The 19,612-nt window shown below is 60.3% G+C and overlaps 3 protein-coding genes across 12 annotated transcripts in view; 1 reads left to right on the forward strand and 2 right to left on the reverse strand.

The window, feature by feature from the left end:
• Positions 1-2,589, reverse strand: part of PLEC (plectin) — a 61,912-nt gene extending 59,323 nt beyond the window's left edge. For 2 of the 3 annotated variants that reach the window (XM_063643005.1, XM_063643004.1), the window contains exons 1-2: positions 2,272-2,589; positions 739-937 (exon numbers count right to left, since the gene is read on the reverse strand). In XM_063643005.1, the coding sequence (XP_063499075.1) occupies positions 739-931 (193 nt within the window). In that variant the 5' untranslated portion in view covers positions 932-937; positions 2,272-2,589. The remainder of the gene's footprint in view (positions 1-738; positions 938-2,271) is intronic. The other variant, XM_063643008.1, reaches the window with a different exon arrangement.
• A 138-nt stretch (positions 2,590-2,727) lies between these two features.
• On the reverse strand, positions 2,728-15,967 carry PARP10 (poly(ADP-ribose) polymerase family member 10). Of its 7 annotated transcripts, none has more exons than XM_063643015.1 (12): positions 15,919-15,967; positions 10,985-11,062; positions 10,683-10,861; positions 10,349-10,603; positions 10,040-10,276; positions 9,253-9,956; positions 8,919-9,140; positions 8,717-8,813; positions 7,879-8,520; positions 7,640-7,773; positions 3,476-3,650; positions 2,728-3,399 (listed from the first exon to the last, which is right to left on the reverse strand). In XM_063643015.1, exons 3-12 carry the CDS (start codon positions 10,852-10,854, stop codon positions 3,053-3,055), a joined length of 2,985 nt encoding a protein of 994 aa, XP_063499085.1. In that variant the 5' UTR covers positions 10,855-10,861; positions 10,985-11,062; positions 15,919-15,967; the 3' UTR covers positions 2,728-3,052. The 7 variants fall into 7 exon arrangements, with proteins under 7 accessions (XP_063499085.1, XP_063499089.1, XP_063499086.1 ...); XM_063643019.1 differs by having other exon boundaries at positions 2,728-3,365; positions 15,919-15,936; XM_063643016.1 differs by lacking the exon at positions 15,919-15,967 and adding an exon at positions 11,542-11,585.
• GRINA (glutamate ionotropic receptor NMDA type subunit associated protein 1) lies at positions 15,350-18,724 on the forward strand. Of its 2 annotated transcripts, none has more exons than XM_055287597.2 (7): positions 15,350-15,512; positions 16,513-16,915; positions 17,005-17,117; positions 17,189-17,389; positions 17,556-17,684; positions 17,776-17,919; positions 18,003-18,724. In XM_055287597.2, exons 2-7 carry the CDS (start codon positions 16,537-16,539, stop codon positions 18,150-18,152), a joined length of 1,116 nt encoding a protein of 371 aa, XP_055143572.1. In that variant the 5' UTR covers positions 15,350-15,512; positions 16,513-16,536; the 3' UTR covers positions 18,153-18,724. The 2 variants fall into 2 exon arrangements, with proteins under 2 accessions (XP_055143572.1, XP_055143571.1); XM_055287596.2 differs by lacking the exon at positions 15,350-15,512 and adding an exon at positions 16,058-16,220.
• The last annotated feature ends 888 nt before the right edge of the window (positions 18,725-19,612 follow it).

Genomic DNA, 19,612 nt, shown 5'->3' on the forward strand with positions numbered 1-19,612 from the left:
GGCTGGGTGCAGATCAGTGACCCTCTCCTTCCCTCTTTCCTGCTCCCACCAGCCCCGCTTCCCGTCGTCTGCAACATCCCCCCAGGGCTCAGCACCTGGCCTTGCAGCCCTCTCCTGGCCTCCCGCAGGGGCCTCCCTGCCCTCCGGCTGGAACAGGTCAGGACTCTCAAGCCAAAGCCTAGAGAACTACTGCTCCTCCCTCACCTAGCACACCCTGCCCATGGCCTCCAGCTCTAGGTCACCCACTTCCCTTCTGCCCTCCCCCGTCCCCAAGCATCTCGCTCGGTGCTTCCCATCGTTCTCCCTGGATGGGGAGCTACTGGAAAGCAAGGCCAGATCCTGGCTCAGGAAGAGGCTGGGGCTCCAGACAACCAGGCACCCCTCCCTATACACTGCTCCTGTACATTCCCACCTGGCCGCCATTGTGCTAGCCAAGACCGAGGGCCTGGTGGGGAGCCCAAAAAATTATCCTTATTGCATCTGGGCACTGGACCGTGTTAAAGTCAAGGATGGATGCCGCAGCAAGAAGCCCAACCAGGCCTCATGAACCGCCTGGGCGGGGCCAGCAGGTGGCGCAGTGCCGCCTGCACTCACCTGGGACGCGCGAGGCCCTCCCTGACCCGCAGATCCCCCTAGGCCTCCCCAACCCAGTCCCAGCTCCAGCGCCTAGCACGCAGCGGGAACTCAGTCAACCTGCGTGTGCCAAGGAGGTGCACGGGCAAGGCCCTGCGCAGTTACCTGCGATGCGAATGACCGCCCGCTCAGCAGGGTCCAGGACACTCCCGTTGCTCCCAGCGCCACCCCCGCTGCGCCGGCTCCGCTGCGTTTTCCCAAGGTTCCAGGGCAGTGTGTCCCCAGGGCTGGGTGAGCCACTGCTTCCATTGGAGACATCTTCAGCGACTGCCCGGACCTCAGCGTCCTCACCCGACATGGCCTCCTGGAAGGGGAGCAGGAGGGGTCACATCTCTGCCTGTTCAGGAGTGGACTCTGCACGCCGACCCACCCACCACCTTCTTAACCTAGACACTGACCTCTCCCCACCCACCCTCTCGCCTGGACACTGGCACCCACACCCATCCTCTGCACTCTGCTGTACCCACATATTGACCCCCATGCTCTCGCCCCAGGCACTGACTTACCCTCTCTCCATCCATGACTGCCTTGCCCCCTCCCGCGCACTCCTCAGATATTCACACAGTGACCCCCCAGCCACTGGCCTTACCCTCCAGTCCATCACCAGGACACTGACCACCCTGGCCACCCCCACTCCCGCACACTGACTGCCACTCTCCTCTCTTAGTCACCCACCCCCCCCCCCGCCTACTGTGTCACCCAGGGGCTCAACCGGCACACGATAGACCACCTTCCACCCTGTCAAATGGAAGGGGAAGGGGTGACTGCCTTCACTCAGACGCCGGCCTCCACTGCCTCCATCCCAAACTGGACCCGCCTCTAACCCTCTAATCGCAGGCAGGCGAGGCCATCAAGGAACGCTGACCATCGCCCCCTCCACTCACCGGGTCATCAGGGAAGGACACCCAAGCCCTTCCCCTGGACACCGGCAGTCCACCTCCAAGCTCTCTCGACCTCTAGGACTCCCCATCACGCCACCCCACCTCAGCCCGCAGTCCCACCTCGATCTCCGCAGCGAAGGCCTATAAATAGCTGCAGCCGCAGCGGCGTGGGCCGCGGGAGCTCTGCCGCAGCGAGGCCGGGAGGGAGCCCAGGCCGCCACTCCAGCAGCCCACCGTGTGGGCGCGTACACAGGCACCGCGGACGCAACCAGGGCGCACGCATACCCACGCGCGCACACTCCCCAGCCCCCGTCCCCATGAGCACTGGCCTGCGGGAGGTGAATGGGGCTCTGTCTCGGCGGGGGTGGGCTGGCGTGGGGGCACAATGTGGGCTCTGTGCCTCCGCCCTCAGGCCAAGGGCTAGGGAGGAGACAGCGGACATCGAGCAGGGGGCCACCGCGCCCCGCCCCCACTGGCTTCTCCATCGGCCGCCCTGGTTGCAGCCCCCCGCCCGGAGCCCTGCGGTCAGCCGCGCCTCCCCAGCAGCCTTTCCTGCCCACACCCCGGGCACCGCCCGTCCAGTTCCGCAGTCTCGGGAGCGCAGGGAGGTGCTGTCCTCTCGAGCGAGGGCAGGAGGGGGCGCGGCGCAGTCCCCAGTTCCGTGTGGCCTGCGGCCGGAGACCCCCCCACCCGCGACCCCCAGCCCGCAACGCCCGCACGGGGCGCGCCTCTCCATCCCGGCCGCAGTCATACATGCCTGGTGGCTCCTCTCACTTCAGCTCTGCCGCTGCAGCCAGACTGCTCGGGCCGGGAAAGCGGCGGAGGCGGCGCAGGCGGGGCGAGCCCCGAGCCCCGCCCCGGCCCCCACCCAGAGCTACGCCGCGCGGGCCCAGCCTAGAGCGAGCGAACGCTGCCAGCGAGATCGGGCGCCGGTGTCTGCGCGGGGCCGGCGAGATCTCGGGAGCGGCGGGGCCGGGGCCCGCGCGGGGCGACTCGGCCAGGGCAGCGGCGCACACCTGAGCCCCGGGCGCACTGGGCGGGCCGGTAGTCAAGGAGACGCTGTCTGCGCCGGCGTGCGCGACTCAGGAACGTCGTGCGCTCGCCCCGGTGCGCTCCGGGCCCCGCCCCGCACCGCGACACCTCCTCGGAAGCAGCAGACCCCGCCCCTGGGCCGCGACGGTCCCCACTCTCCAAACAGAGGTCGCAGTCGGAGTTCCCGGGGCCCTTCCGCCTGGGTTCACGTTCACGTTTATTCAAACAACAGAGCCGACTCGGGCGAGGTCTGGGTGCAGCGGGCGGGCGGTGTCGCCTCCTGGGCTTTGCTGACCCCTGGTGGTGGGGTCGGCCCAGGCGGGGACCTAGCCCAGCCCCCCTCTGCCGCTGCTGACCCCCATCCCCCACACCGCCTTCTGGAGCCCGCAGAGGGAGGCAGGGGCGTCCCCGGGGACAGCTCAGGCGGCCACAGTTGGAGGTGGAAGCATCAGCCTGTGCGGAGCCAGGAGCCTGGGAAGCAGGAGGCCAGAGGGTGGCCCCTTTGGTTAAGTGTCTGGGGAGCGGCCCGGGAGCCCAGAGGGCTCGTCGGGGGAAGCGCGGGGCGTGTGCTTGCAGGTGATGAGGTGGGTGGGCAGCGCTTGGGTGTCGTGGAAGATGACGAAGATGCCAGGCTGGCAGATGCAGTCCACGGCGCTGTCGTAGCGCAGGAGCACGTGGCCGGGACCCCTCAGAGGGGGCGCCCGCAGACCGCGGCGGCCCTGCCCGTAGTCACCGGTCAGCACCCGTGCCACGAACACCGCCTTATGGCCATCGGCGTTGGGGGGCGAGTAGCGGTCCTGCACCGACAGGGAGGCGCGCCTGGCGAAATACACGCCCTTCCCGTAGACCGTGGCTGCAGGGCGGGACGGGGCAAGGTCAGGGTGGTTGGGGTGCGCAGAGTCCCCGCCCTTGCCCGGCTCAGGCCTCACCGTTGCGGCCGCAGAAGCTGCGGTTGAAGCCGTGGGCGCAGATGTCAGGCACTGCCGGCGCCGTAGTGCCGTGGTACAGCACCCGCTCCACCGGGCGCCGCTCGCATCGCTGCAGCAGGCGCTCCCGGTAAAGCTCATACTGCTGCTGCAGCAGCGGGTGCGACACGCGCTCCACCTGCGGGGAAGGCCCGGGCCAGGATTAAACACCCTCCCTACGCCCTGGGGCCGACGCAGGGCAGAACTGAGCCTGGCAACCAGGAGCCCTCTGTTGGAGGAGTCCAGGGTTTCAGGGAGCCCTTGCAGCCCCCATCATGCTCTGTCCAGCAGCAGACAGTAACACCTCCGTGAGGCAAGTGACTTCAGAGGCCGCAGGGGAGGCCTGACCCCTCCCCCACCCGTGGAGGTCTGCGGGTGGGCGAAACCCCATCCACTCAAGCGAGGCCTCTGCAGAGAAAAGCTGAGCCAGGGCCCTATGCTGCCTACAGGACTTGACTCCAACACCAGGAGATGCCCACAGACCTCTCAGTGCTGAAAGACCCAGGTGGGAGAGAAGGCCTCAGGTGACCAACCTGACAGTCAGACCTGGGAAACACTTTTAAATAAATTCTAAATAGTTTCTTCAGAGGGTTGCAAAAGAACACCGTGTCCATTAAACAAAATAGCTGCTATGAAAAGGAACTGGTCTGAAAATCAGAGTGCTCCTGCATTCAGAAAGCGACGCCGAGCTAAATCTAGGAGGGTGAGCCAAATGAGGAAGTGGTTCAAACTGAAGGCCCAGCTAGTGTTCTAGATGGAGTTCAGGAACTGACGCAGTGAGAAGCTAACGGAAGAGAAAGGAACTCCGAGGGAGCAGGTGAGGGGGCGTGAGCTCTGAGTCCGCATAGCCGGAGCTCCAGCACACACAGGGAAGACGCTTCCCTGAGCTGAAGGAACATCTTCAGATACACAAGATCCGTGAAATGCCAAGAAGGACAATGAGGAAAGACACGCCCCTGGCACCCACGTGCCAGGAAACCTCAACCTTCAGAGTGAAAGAAAACCCTGCAAGTTTTTTGTTTTTTTTTTTTCCTTTGAGACGAGCCTGGCTCTGTCGCCCAGGCTGGAGTGCGGTGGCGCGATCTCGGCTCACTGCAAGCTCCGCCTCCCAGGTTCACGCCATTCTCTTGCCTCAGCCTCCTGAGTAGCTGGGACTACAGGCGCACACCGCCATGCCTGGCTAATTTTTTTGTATTTTTAGTAGAGAAGGGGTTTCACTGTGTTAGCCAGGATGGTCTCGATCTCCTGACCTCGGGATCCGCCCGCCTCGGCCTCCCAAAGTGCTGGGATTACAGGCGTGAGCCACCGTGCCCGGTCAACCCTGCAAGTTTACACACACACACAACGAGGTCAATATGCAAACAGGAAGAAGTCTCACCTTTTCACATTGGGTCTCTCATTACGGACACTAGATGCTAAGAAACCATGGGGGGATATTCTTTAACTTTCCAAGAAAAATGTTTTTTTAAGAACGAAGAAAAACAGCAATGTCTTCAAATATCTGAGGAAAAACATATTTTGAACCTGAACACTATATCCAGCCAAACTAGTAATGAAGAATGAGGACAAGTAAGGGCATATTAGGACACATGAGAACATGGAAGTTTATACCAACATCAAATTACAGTTGCAAAATACCTCTAATTGTAAAGGGCAATATACATTTAAAAGTCGGCCGGGTGCAGTGGCTCACACCTATAATCCCGGCACTTTGGGAGGCCAAGGTGGGCGGATCACTTGAGGTCAGGAGTTCAAGACCAGCCTGACCAACATGGCAAAACCCCGTCTCAGCTGGACGCGGTGGCTCACACCTGTAATCCCAGCACTTTGGGAGGCCAAGGTGGGCAGATCACAAGGTCAGGAGATTGAGACCATCCTGGCTAACATGGTGAAACCTCGTCTCTACTAAAAATACAAAAATAAGCTGGGTGTGGTGGCAGGCCCCTGTAGTCCCAGCTACTCGGGAGGCTGAGGCAGGAGAATGGCGTGAACCTGGGAGGTGGAGCTTGCAGTGAGCCGAGATCGCACCATTGCACTCCAGCCTGGGCTACTGAGCGAGACTCTGTCTCAAAAAAAAAAAAAAAAATCCATCTCTACTAAAAATACAAAAAGTAGCTGGGTGTGGTGGTGTGTGCCTGTAATCCCAGCTACTTGGGAAGCTGAGGCAGAATCACTTGAACCCAAGAGGTGGAGGTTGCAGTGAGCTGAGATCATGCCACTGCACTCTAGCCTGGGCAACAGAGACATCGTCTCAAAAAAATTATATATATAAATGTATATATTAATATATAAATATATATATTTATATATATATATATGTTCACATATACGTAAATTTAAAAGTCAAATATGTTTACCACCCACTCTAGGAGATGCTCCCACTAAACAAAAGAATCTGTGCCAAAAGGTGACAAGCGGGGTACTGAGTAACCCGGTGGTCAAGCATGACCTGGAAAAAATAAAGAAAGTCAAAAAAAGAAGAGCCATTAGCCTTGAATCCTAGAACATCTTTTTCACAGAACACAATTTTAATAACTAGGATTTCATTTCTCTTTCTATGGCTCAGTAGTAAATATTTTTTCATTATTATAGTATGTCTATCAACCTACGGCCCAAGCATGGAGGCTTTGTGATAGTTACAGAAACCTTTACTACATAATAAAAATAATGTAACTGACCAAATTGAGATGGAAGATGAGGGAGGAGGCAAAAGAGAGAGAAGCGAGGACCATTCTCCTCATCTTCCATGCAGGAAGGCAAGAAACAGTCTCTAAAGCTGTTAAGTGAAAAAAAAAATTCAAGCATACCATTTAAAGTCATAAAGGTACTCACTGGAAGAACCAAGTACGTATAATTAACAAAACCACCAGGATATGAGCTCAGTGCATCTGGGTGGTGGTGATGCTGGTGGTGGTGAGTGGTGACGGTGTGTTGGTGAAGCTGACAGTGACAGTGGTGATGCTAATGGTGGTGATGGTGATGATGGTGGCCATAGCGGTGGTGGTGGTGGTGATGATGATTGTGGTGATGACAGTGAGTAGTGAAGGTCATGGTGATGGTGATGATGATGGTGAGTGGTGATGATTATGGTGATGGTGATGACTGAGTAGTGAAGGTGATGGTGATGATGGTGGTCATGGTGATTATGGTGATGGTGGTGGTGATGACAGTGAGTGGTGAAGGTTATGATGATAGTGATGATGATAGTGATGATGACAGTGACTGGTGAAGGTTATGATGATGGTGATCATGATGGTGATTATGGTGATGACGGTGCTGATGACAGTAGTGAAGGTCATGGTGATGGTGATGATGATGGTGAGTGGTGGTGATTATGGTGATTGTGGTGGTGATGACAGTGACTGGTAAGGGTCATGGTGATGGTGTGATGGTGGTGATGGTGATGGTGGTGGTGATGACAGTGAGTGGTGACGGTCATGGTGATGGTGTGATGGTGGTGATGGTGATTATGGTGATGGTGTGATGGTGATTATGGTGATGGCGGTGGTGATGGTGATGGTGGTGATGGTGGTGATGGTGGTGATGGTGGTGGTGGCGGTGGTCAGGTCTGGGGACAACCAGAGGTTCTTTCTGCATTTCTGACCAGCTCCTGGTGGAGGGTGATGCCACTGGCCCCACGCACAACTTTGAGCATCAAGAGTTGAGAGTGCCCGCGCAGTGTCATCAGCACAGTGACCCCAGCACAGTGACCGCAGTAAGCCTGGGCCTTTCTGTGGAGGCAGAAGAGCACCCAGAACAGCACAAGGGACGCATTTGTGGAACGAGTAATCCTCAAAATGACCACAAGATGGAATCACCGCCCCATGCTCCAAATAAGGAAACTGAGGCCTGGAGCTGGTCCCATAGTCCCTGGTGACCCAGCCACGAGTGGCAGAGTGGGGACCCTCACTCAGGCCTATCAGATCCCAAGGCCCCCACTCTGTTCCCTCCTGTTTCCCTACCCACTTTGGGAACACTCTCTGGGCAGAGAACAGGGCTGGGAGCCTGTCCGCTCCTGGTCAGCTGACCTTGATGTAGGCGAGAGGGACAGGCCACAGGCTTGGCAAGGTGCTAACGGTGCAAGAGCCCAGGACGACATGAGGCCAGAGAGACAGGGCATGGACTCACACGAACGATGCAGATGCTGCTGCGGGCAGCGTCCAGGGTGTCGTAGAAGGCCTGCACCACCTCCCGGAACTCCCCGGTGTTCTCTGCCAGACGCTCCAGCTTGTTCCAGGGCCCCTTCAGCGTCTGCTCCGCCACTGATGCGTGGGGAAAAGGGGGGAGGCGGTCAGAGCCACGCCTGGGGCACTAGCCCCTGCTAACCAGCCCACCCCATCGTCCCTCAGTCCAGGAGGTAGACTCACAGGTAGGGCCTGAAGCTGCCAAGGGAAAGGCCAAACTCTGATCCCAGGGGCCAGCCAGAAGTGCCACCAAGTGGCGGGCAGCACGGGCAGGGTGGGCCCCGAAGCCACGGAGGATGGTGCAGTCACCACGCAGGGCAACACTCACACCATGGCACTGCTCCAGGCGAGCACGCAGCTCTGCAGGCAGTGTGCGGCGCCAGGGCCCCACTGTCTCCTCCTGGAGGTGGACCTCCAAGGCAGCCCTGAGCGCCCGGTCCAGCTCCTCCACATCCTGCTCAAAGGCCGAGTGAACCACCAGCTGGGCCTTGCCATTAGTCGCCCCATCCAGGGGCTCTTCTGCCTCCAACGGGGGCTGCTCCAGCAGGGAGAGGGCTAGGGCTTGCCGCAGGGCAGCCTCCTCCTGCTCAGCCACCTGACCTTGAGGCTCCAGCGACCGGTGGAGGGCCAGCTGCAGAGCAGCCTCCTCCTCCAGCCGCCTGGGGGCCACAGTGCTGGGGGCCACAGGCTCCTCCTCCTCATGCCCTGGGGTCGCCTCCTCCTCTGGCTGCTCCTGAGGCCCTTCCTCCTCCAGCTCCTGAGGCAGCCAGTCCTCCCCGTCTAGGTCTAGGCCCTCCAGGGTGGCCAGCAGTTCTCGGACCTCCTCTGGGGGCAGGGAGAGGCCACTGGGTCAGGGGCTGGGCCCAGGAGGAGTTGGAATGGGTGAAAGATGGGGAGCAAGTTTTTGGGGTACAGGGTGGGCCTAAGATGGGTCAGTAGACAGATGGGAGCACAGAGCAGGGCAGGGGGTGAGGTCAAGTGAGGGCGACAGGATATGCTGAGGGCTCCCGGGGAGCCCTACCCAGGCTCACGTCCTCCTGGTCACTACTTGTACTGTCTGGGGTCCACAGGGTGTGGGCGTCGCCAGGGAGCACTGAGAGGGCCTCGGTAGGGTCCACCTGTAGGGAGAGGACGTCAGGACCACTAGCCTCTGGGCAAGGGCAGAGGAGGCCTGGGGCAGAGGCGTGAGAAAGGGGAGGGCAGGGGTGGGACTCCATCTCTACCTCTTCAAGGCCTGTGTCCAACGTGGCTGTGGCTAGGCGCTCTGTCCCAAAGACACACTGGAACTGAGCCTCCAGCCCCTGGAGAAGGTGCTGCCCTTCTGGGCCCAGGAGAAACCTGGCGCTGCCCGGGTGCTCCAGACACAACACATGGCAGCTAATGCTGCCCAGCAGGCTCCGCAGAAACTCCTCAGCTGCCTGGCAGGAAGCCTGGGCTCCACAGAGCTGCAGGGCCATTGTAGAGGGGGAGTTTGCAGGTTTAGAGCACAGGAAAGGTACTCTGAGTCCCCAGTAGGAGGAGGGGGCCAAAGGTGAGGAGTCCTGAGGGGTCACTCACCCGAAAGCCGGTCACATCCGGTCCTTCAAGTGGGAAGAGAGCGACGTCTCCCAGGCCCGCAAGAAGGTCCTCATGATAGAGCTGCAGGAAGCGCATGGCCCCTGGCTCCATCAACAGCACCATCTCCACCAGGCCCTCCTGCCCCGCCGGCTTCACACGTCCTGGGCTCACAGGCCCTGCCTTCTCCAGAGACCCCATGGCGATCTCCATGGGACCCACCAGCCCCTCTTGCCCTGGTGAGTCCATGGCCATTTCCACCAGGCCCTCCTGCCCCAGAAACCCCTTAGAGATCTCCAATGGGCCTGTAGACCCCACAGGCCCCAGGCTCATGGCCCCCTCCTGTTCCTGCAACCCCATAGGCCTCAGGCTTACCAGCCCCTCATGTTCCAGAGACCCCATGGGCAGCGAGCTGACTGGCTCTGCCTGTCCCAGAGACTCCATGGGACCTGTCCTCAGAGAGGCCCCTGACTGCCCTGGTTCCTCGCCAGAGCCCATTGTCACAGTCCCTGCACCCTGCAGAGCCGTCACCAGCCCTCCGGTCCTCAGGAGAGCATGCTTGGTAGCCCTAGGCCCCAGGGTGGACGGGTGGTCCCCTCCACTGGTATTCTCAGCCAGCTCCTCGGGATCCAGGACGTCGTAGTGGGGGACAAGGCTCAGCTCTGATCCCTGCAGCCGGTGCTCCTGCTGCAACACTCGTTCTGCCACTTGGAGGAAGGGAAAGGACAGAAAGCCTGTCAGATTTCTGCAGGAGAGGGAGGGTTGGCTGGGTCTGCCCAGCCCCACTCACCTTGCCACTGCTGAAAGGAGGCAACAGTGCCCAGGGGCCCGGGTAGGCATCGCAGGTCCTCCAGGGGCCCCCCACCACTGCGGCGCTCATTCTCCAGGTACAGCTCCAGCAGCAGCAAGTCCACAGAGGCACCATCCCCCACCACACGCACCGCTCGGGCCTGGGGAACCCGGGCCAGGGACACCAAGGTCCCCTCCAGGCCCAGATTCTGGGCCTGCTCCTCCAGGACATGGACATCTGTGGGGAATGTGCAGGTCAGCTCAGGGAACCTCCCCTAGCCAGCACCTCAACCCCAACCCTGCCTCTCACCTGCCTCAGAAAGGGGCTTGGGCAACTGGACCAGAGCCCGGTCTGGCCGGGGGCTGGCCAAGGCACAGCAAGGCTGTACGGGGAGCCCCGAGGCACGAAGCAGGGCCTGGACATGCTGCTCCAGGCGCTGGGGTGCGGTGCCCGGGGGCAGTCCTTGGAGCAGCAGGCGTGCAGGGGCTCGTGGTGGAGCTGGCCGCAGGCTCAGCTGGGCACCATCTAGTTCGTGATCTGCCTGGGCCAAGACCCTCTCAGCGTCTGTGGGCAGGGGCAGGGCAGGACGTCAGGCGTTAGAACATCAGGGCACCCAGGCTGCCCCTTTAGCCAGCCCTCTCACCTGCAGGCTCTCTGAAGGTGAGGACGCCCCCATAGCCCAGTCTCTGCCAGCTCAACACAGGTCCCCCTCCAGAGCGTCGGCGGTTTTCAAAGTAGAGCGTGAGCAGCTCGTCAGGCACGGCAGGGGGCAGTCCACGGACCTCCACTGCCACCCCTGCCTCTGCCTCCGCCATTGCAACCCTGGGACGGGGCATCAGGTGGGTAGGGAAACAGCCCATTCCACCCCTCCTGCCCCTCCCCAGGCCCCTCCAAGGTGTGTCCTCAATGCTCCCCATTATGGGTGGCCCCACACACAGCACTTACACTCCCCGCGGCCCCTAGGCAGCCTTAGGCCACGAGCTCAGCCAGGACTCCTGCGCCTGCCCCTCAGCAAGCCTAACTCTGCAGTGAGCAGGAAAACAAAAGTGAAACTGAAAGACGGAAGGAGGGAGGGAGCAGCTGGGCCCTGGGCGCTGAGGCCTGGGTACTGGGGCTCAGATGCTTCCTCTCCTGCTGCAGCCTCAACCCCCAGCTGACCAGGAGGTGCTGGCCAGGCTGGACCCCTCAGGACCCTCCAGCCAGCCCAGCCCAGCCCACTGGCCCCATCTGGCCCACTCCAGCCCCTGGTTGGCAGGGTAGACAGGAGTGTCCTCTGGTGGCCCTCCACTCCCCTGGCCTCCATGGCCCAAAAATGGCCAATCACTCGCCCCACTAAACCCACCAAGGGGCCTGAGTCACTGCCCCTCACTCAGGATCTCCAAGCCTCTGTGTCCATGACACCCTCTGCACGCAAAGTGCTGGGTCTCCTGGCCCACCCCTGGCCAAGGCTGGCCTTCAATGCCCCCAGCAACCTTTTCAACCCTGCTTCTGGTCCCTCAAACCTTCCAGGTGCTGAGCATGGGCAGTTCCCCACCCTTGGTCTCCAAGAATGTGCATTGCAGCACAGCCTTCCTCCCACCTCGGGTCCTGCCCGCCCATTCCTGCAGCTTTCTGTTCTGCCTGCACCTCCCCATTTCACACCATCATTGGCATTGTCACAAGTAACCCCAGAAGGTGAAAAGGTGACGGCTCCACTGCATTCCTTGCTGCCGCTAATCCTCACCACAGAAAGGGAAACGGAGGTGCAGACAGGCCCACAGCAGCACCAGGCCTCAAACCTGGGCGGTGCCTTCAGAATCCACACTCCCACTCGCCACAAATCTCCCACATCACCCAAGCTCCGTTTGCTTCCAGTCTTTCAAAGAGCTGTGGCCACTACTGCTCTCCATCTCCTACTTCCCACTCACCCCTCAGCCCACCAAAACCCAGCCTCACCCCTGCTGTTCCTTCCTCCAGGGAGCTGAGGACCCTGGCCAGCCTATACTCCTAGCCCTGCACATGCCACACCTTTGCTGCCTTTGACCCCGGTTCCAGCCTCCAGCATCTCTCGCTAGGTAGCTAGGCTAACCTCTTAACTAGTCTCTGTCTGCCACTCCCACGGTGGGTCCTCAACAGAGGTGTGAGGGTGAGCCTTGTAAAGTGACACCAGCAGCTGCTACAGCTCCCAGCATCAGCAACAGTAGAAACCAAAGTCCTGGGGGCCGGGCGCAGTGGCTCATGCCTGTAATCCCAGCACTTTGGGAGGCTGAGGCAGGTGGATCAGGAGGTCAGGAGTTTGAGATCAGCCTGGCCAACATGGCAAAACCCTGTCTCTACTAGAAATATAAAAATTAGCCAGGCATGGTGGCAGGTGCCTATAATCTCAGCTACTCAGGAGGCTGAGTCAAGAGAATCGCTTGAACCTGGGAGGCAGAGGTTGCAGTGAGCTGTGATCGTGCCATTGCACTCCAACCTAGGTGATAGAGTGAGACTCTGTCTAAAAAAAAAAAAACCCCAGAGTCCTTTTGAGGACCTGCCCAGCTGCACCTGACCAGACCTCAGTCCCTTCTCTGGCCCCATGCCCCCTGCACACCCTGATGCTCAGAGGGCTCCAGGCTCTCAGCTCTTCCTGCAGAGCTACAGGCCACTCCTGCCTCAGTGGCCTGGAACTGGCCCTTCCCTCTGCTTGGCCCTACCTTCCCCACAAACCCGCATGGCCACCCCTCTGGCGTGACTCCCTTACTCTGCCTTTTTTTTTTTTTTCTGAGACAGAGTTTTGCCCTTTCACCGAGGCTGGAGTGAAGTGGCGTGATCTCAGCTCACTGCAGTCTCCACCCACTGGGTTCAAGTGATTCTCCTGCCTCAGCCTCCCGAGCAGCTGGGATTATAGGCTCCTGCCCCCACACCGAGCTAATTTTTGTATTTTTAGTAGAGACGGGGTTTCGCCATGTTGATCAGGCTGCTCTCGAACTCCTGATCTCAGGTGATCCACCCACCTTGGCCTCCCAAAGTACTAGGATTACAGGCATGAGCCACCGCGCCCAGCCCCTTACTCTGTTTTTAAGGCAGATTTAGCATAAATCTAAAAACACTTAGGGACTCTGCCTACATGACCCCTCCCGAAGCCCTTTACTCAATTTTGTACTCAACATTTTACTTTATTTATTTAATTTTTAAAAATTTATTTATTTTGGCCAGGCACAGTGGCTCATGCCTGTAATCCTAGCACTTTGGGAGGCCAAGGCAGGCGGATCACGAGGTCAGGAGATGGAGACCATTCTGGCTAACACAGTGAAACTCTGTCTCTACTAAAAATACAAAAAATTACCCGGGCGTGGTGGAGGACGCCTGTAGTCCCAGCTACTTGGGAGGCTGAGGCAGAAGAATGGTGTGAACCCGGGAGGCGGAGTTTGCAGTAAGCTGAGATCACACCACTGCACTCCAGCCTGGGCGACAGAGCGAGACTCCGTCTCAAAAAAAAAAAGTATTTATTTTCTTTGAGACGGAATCTCCCTCTGCGTCCAGGCTGGAGTGCAGTCTTGGCTCACCGCAACCTCTGCCTCCCGGGTTCAAGGGATTCTCCTGCCTAAGCCTCCCAAGTAGCCGGGATTACAGGCACGCACCACCATGACCAGCTAATTTTTGTATTTTTAGTAGAGACAGGGTTTCGCCCTATTGGGCAGACTGGTCTCGAACTCCTGACCTCAGATGATCCACCTGCCTCAGCCTCCCAAAGTGTTGGGATTACTGGCGCCAGCCACCATACCCAGCTATTTTTTATTTATTTATTTATTTATTTATTGAGACAGAGTCACACTCTCTCACGCAGGCTGGAGTGCAGTGGCGCGATCTCAGCTCACTGTAACTTCTGCCTCCCAGGTTCAAGCCATTCTCCTGCCTCAGCCTCCCCAGTAGCTGGGATTACAGGTGCACACCACCACGCCCAGCTAATTTTTTTTGTATTTTTACTAGAGACAGGGGTTTCACCATGTTAGCCAGGATGGTCTCGATCTCCTGACCTTGTGATCCACCTGCCTCGGCCTCCCAAAGTGCTGGGATTACAGGCGTGAGCCACTGCGCCCAGCAAGTATTTTATTTTTCTTAAAGGTCTCTCAAATTTTGTGAGCTTCTGCTTCTACAAAGGTAAATCCATCCCTGCTTTTTCCACATTTCCTCTAATGGAACTCATCACAGGTTACCCATTATGCTGACCCTGGCTGCAGAGGGCCTGCCACAGGCACCACTCACACCACAAGCAGACTGGTACAGTTTCGGGAATTTCTATGGACTGGTTGTTCAGCTGGGGGTAACTTGAAACCAGCCCCGGTGGAGTATTCACACCATGTGCATGTGCAAAAAATGCACCCCAGGCCTCCCCTCACCAGGTCTGGTTGCTAAACATTGCACCAGTGCACCATAGGTGCAGGACTCAGAGCGGTCTGGGAGAGGCCGGCCCTCCAAGGGCAGGAGGGCAGGTGGGGTCTGGGCCCTGGGTGGGAAGGCTGGCAGCAGGATGTACCCTGCCTGTGTCAGTCACTGCTCCCCCAAGAGGACTTGGGAGCCAAGCAGGGAGATGGCCTGGCCTCCAGTCCTGCTGTATCCCCAAGCCTCAGCCCCTCGCAGCTTGTGAGGACGTTAGGCAGACAAGCGAGCATTCAGGGTCTCTAGTGTGAAAATAAGACATCGTATTTGTTAGTACAACAACTAGTATTTTGACTGTAGTCAAAAATAATTGTACATTTAAAAACAACTCCAAGAGTATAACTGGATTGTTTGTAACACGAAGGACAAATGCTTGAGCTGATGGATACCCCATTTACCTTGATGTGATTATTATGCATCACATGCCTGTATCAAAACATCCCATGTAGCCCATAAATATACACCTACTATGTATCCACAAGAATTAAAAAAAAAAAAAGGGTCTGTAGTAGCAGGCCTGGCAGAGTTTGGGCTGATAGAGAAAATGGGGCAATTAAACCATGAGACCTCGATTTGGGAACTAAACGATTAGGCTTCTTGATTTGGGATAGACCTGGATGAAAAGGAGAAGTGAACTTCGGGTTTTAAGGCCGAGAACGGATGGTCAGTCCCGGGCGGCTTCAGCAAATCCCGCATTTAGGAATAAATTTCTTAACTACCGAACAGCCAGCCAAATCGGCCAGACCAGACTTCTGCCTTCAGGGTCTTCAGCGCCCACCGCCCGACCCCACCCCTCGGCAGACAGTGCGCGGCGGGCCTCTGGCCGGAGCGAAGAGGAACACGCAAGGCGGCGCAGCGGGTGGGGTCCGCGGAAGCCCCGCCCGCCCGGCCCCGCCCACCCCCGAGCTCGCCCGGCCCCGCCCCCTGCCCCGCCCCGTCACAAGGCCCCGCTGCGTCTTCCGAGCCGCAGGCGCAGGCCCAGCCGAGCGGGTGCGGGTGCGGGCGCACCGGCCATCACCGCGCGGCCGCGCAGCGGACACCGTGCGTACCGGCCTGCGGCGCCCCGCCACCGGTGAGTCCCCGGCCCAAGCCCAGGAGCGCCTCCGACCCGCTGCGCCGCGCGGCCGGCCGCCCCCGCCCCCGCCCCCACGCGGGTCCTGCGCATCCGAGCGTGGCCGCCTCGGGTCAGTCAGTTGGTCCGGCCGGGGCGCGCGGCAGCTCGCGGCAAGAGGTGGCGGCGGTGGTGGGGGCGGGGAGCCGCGGCGGCCTGGAGCCGGAGGGAGGGGGCGGCGCGCTGCGGCGACTGCTGGACCCGTGACCCTGTGCGCCCCCGGCCCGCGGAGGGCCCATCCGCTCTCGGTGCCAGTGCCACGGCCGCAGCCCCTACCCGCCTCGCCCCACGCCCGCTTTGTTCCCCGCACGCCCCATGGTCGCTTCCATCCCCCACACACCCCCGCACCCCGCTGTTCCCGGCGTACCCCACTGGCAGGCACCGGCAGCCGATCCAGGCCCGATCCCCCCACCCCGGAGCCAGGGGCCGTTGGGCCCTGTTGTTGGGTTCGGGGGGGTGGGGGGGCTCGGGCCTTTGTTGGTCACAGATGGCCCGGGGATTTCCTGGGATAGAAATAGCCGCCGGCTCCGGCCCCTTAAAGCTGCTTAAGGGGCGGGATGCGGAGGGGAGGGTCCGGGCACACCCCACACGTCCCCGACCGAGACCCCAGCCTCCGCGCTGAGCTCCCACCCGGGAGACGCCGGCAGCGGCGCAGGCCTCCGATTGCTTGTGAGAAACGACCCAAGCCCCAAATCCCGAGGCTGGCGGTCGTCCCCTCGCCTGGCCCCTCCCCCACCCTAAAGGCGGCCTAGAGCCCTGGAAAGGCCCCACGGCGCCGCCGGTCCGGTCCCCACGCGCTTCTCCGGGCCGGGCTCCGGGGCTCCCCACAGCCCGGGGCAAAGGTCACGGTCTTCCCTTTCTTCCCCCTGGGTTCCCAGAAGCAGGTGGAGTTGCGCAGGGCTGGGTCCCGACACTGTCGTGCAAGCCAACTGTTCCACTGTTCCTTGTCTGTCTCCTCTAGGGGCGGACCGCGGAACCCGAGGCCATGTCCCATGAAAAGAGTTTTTTGGTGTCTGGGGACAACTATCCTCCCCCCAACCCTGCATATCCCGGGGGGCCCCAGCCACCCATGCCCCCCTATGCTCAGCCTCCCTACCCTGGGGCCCCTTACCCACAGCCCCCTTTCCAGCCCTCCCCCTACGGTCAGCCAGGGTACCCCCATGGCCCCAGCCCCTACCCCCAAGGGGGCTACCCACAGGGCCCGTACCCTCAAGGGGGCTACCCACAGGGCCCCTACCCACAAGAGGGCTACCCACAGGGCCCCTACCCCCAAGGGGGCTACCCCCAGGGGCCATATCCCCAGAGCCCCTTCCCCCCCAACCCCTACGGACAGCCACAGGTCTTCCCAGGACAAGACCCTGACTGTGAGTCTCAGGAAGGGAGGGGTGGGGTGGTGGGGAGGGCAGGGGGAGGTGCTTGTGAGTAGTACTGACCCAGCCTGTCTGCTCCTCAGCACCCCAGCATGGAAACTACCAGGAGGAGGGTCCCCCATCCTACTATGACAACCAGGACTTCCCTGCCACCAACTGGGATGACAAGAGCATCCGACAGGCCTTCATCCGCAAGGTGGGTGGGGGCATCTCGGAGGCGGTGGGGGGTGTGGCTCCCAGCGGATGACTGAGCGGCTCCTTCCCCAGGTGTTCCTAGTGCTGACCTTGCAGCTGTCGGTGACCCTGTCCACGGTGTCTGTGTTCACTTTTGTTGGGGAGGTGAAAGGCTTTGTCCGGGAGAACGTCTGGACCTACTATGTCTCCTATGCTGTCTTCTTCATCTCCCTCATCGTCCTCAGCTGTTGTGGGGACTTCCGGCGAAAGCACCCCTGGAACCTTGTTGCACTGGTAACCCCCAAACCTGAGCCTCTGGGCCTGGGTCCGGCCATGCAGTCCCACACACCCACTCTTCCGGGCCTGGTCACTGTGGTTCGCCTTGTGCTCATGAGGCAGGGGCGGGCGGGGGTGGCATGGGGGCACACACCCAAGGCCAGCCTGTGTCTCGCACCCGCAGTCGGTCCTGACCGCCAGCCTGTCGTACATGGTGGGGATGATCGCCAGTTTCTACAACACCGAGGCAGTCATCATGGCCGTGGGCATCACCACAGCCGTCTGCTTCACCGTCGTCATCTTCTCCATGCAGGTGAGGGGCCTCCCGTGGCCGGGCTGTGGCCGCAGGGGCTGAGCAGCTTTCCCAGGCCCAGCCCCATGGCCTGTTCCTCTCCCACCTGCAGACCCGCTACGACTTCACCTCATGCATGGGTGTGCTCCTGGTGAGCATGGTGGTGCTCTTCATCTTCGCCATCCTCTGCATCTTCATCCGGAACCGCATCTTGGAGATTGTGTACGCCTCACTGGGCGCTCTGCTCTTCACCTGCGTGAGTGAGGGGTGGCCTTGGCTGGGGGTGGGATGCTGGGCAGGCAGGCTTGTCCCTCAAGATCACTGTGCTGTCACCTCCAGTTCCTGGCAGTGGACACCCAGCTGCTGCTGGGGAACAAGCAGCTGTCCCTGAGCCCAGAAGAGTACGTGTTTGCTGCGCTGAACCTGTACACAGACATCATCAACATCTTCCTGTACATCCTCACCATTATTGGCCGCGCCAAGGAGTAGCCGAGCTCCAGCTCGCTGTGCCCGCTCAGGTGGCACGGCTGGCCTGGACCCTGCCCCTGGCACAGCAGTGCCAGCTCTACTTCCCCTCTCTCTTGTCCCCAGGCACAGCCTGGGGCAAAGGATGCCTCTCTCCAACCCTCCTGTATGTACACTGCAGATACTTCCGTTTGGACCCGCTGTGGCCACAGCATGGCCCCTTTAGTCCTCCCGCCCCCGCCAAGGGGCACCAAGGCCACGTTTCCGTGCCACCTCCTGTCCACTCATTGTTGCATGAGCCCTGTCTGCCAGCCCACCCCAGGGACTGGGGGCAGCACCAGGTCCCGGGGAGAGGGATTGAGCCAAGAGGTGAGGGTGCACGTCTTCCCTCCTGTCCCAGCTCCCCAGCCTGGCGTACAGCACCCCTCCCCTCCCCCCCCACCCTGGAGTGCTGCCCTCTGGGGACATGTGGAGTGGGGGTCTTATCCCTGTGCTGAGCCCTGAGGGCAGAGAGGATGGCATGTTTCAGGGGAGGGGGAAGCCTTCCTCTCAATTTGCTGTCAGTGAAATTCCAATAAATGGGATTTGCTCTCTGCCTTCCCCTGGTCACTCTTCTCCCTGCCACTTTCAACATGAAATTGGGAGGGGCTCCAGGCCCTCCCTGCTGATGGGGACACAGAACCAGAAGTGAATAGTGGAGGTTAATACAGTGCCAAGCCTCTGCCCACACGCAGCTACATCATAAGGTGTGTGTTGGGTTCCCAACTGATGGACAGAGACCCTGGGGTGCCCAGAGTGAGTTAAGCCTGTGCTGGGGTACCCCGATGGTAAGTGGCCTGGCTGTGTCTACCAGGTGCTCCCTGGAGATGGCACGGTGTAGCCCCCTCACTCTTCTGTCGCCTGGGCCAGTGGCACAGGTCATTGCCCTGCCCCAGGGCAGCCTGCCATACTCCTTGGGCCTCCCCAGCTCTATGCAGTCCATCTGTGTGGGCACCCTGATCTTCCGCCCGGGCCTGCCTCTCTCCAGCCTCCCCACGAGAAACGCAGGCTGGAGATCCCGTCCAAGAGCTGGACAGAGACTGAGGGCTCAGCCATTTGGGCCCCGTGACCTGCCCAGGCCTGGTCCTTTGGAGCCCTCAGCCCCAGCCTGTACTGCGTTTCCTGCCCTGTGACGCCTGCTCCTCCTGCAGGGGGTCCCTCCACTGCCTGGGACTTGGCTGGTCTCAGCCCTGCTGAGCTGTCACGCCCCGTGGCTCTGGGCCCAGAGGCAGCCTTGGACATTCCCACTGCGGCCTCGAGGCTTTCCATGCAGGATCTCTCAAGGCCCCTCCCCACTGCCCAGTCAATCCCCTTAGCACCTCTATGTACGAAGCCAGCGACACCCTGATGTCCGTGGGCACCGCAGTTGTGGGCTGCCCAGGGCCAAGCTCATCCTTCCTGAAACCTGCTCCTGCATTATCTCCAGGCCAGAGCAGGGCTGCCCC

This window comes from Symphalangus syndactylus, chromosome 7 (genome assembly GCF_028878055.3).
Source record: "Symphalangus syndactylus isolate Jambi chromosome 7, NHGRI_mSymSyn1-v2.1_pri, whole genome shotgun sequence".
NCBI classification, from domain to species: domain Eukaryota; kingdom Metazoa; phylum Chordata; class Mammalia; order Primates; family Hylobatidae; genus Symphalangus; species Symphalangus syndactylus.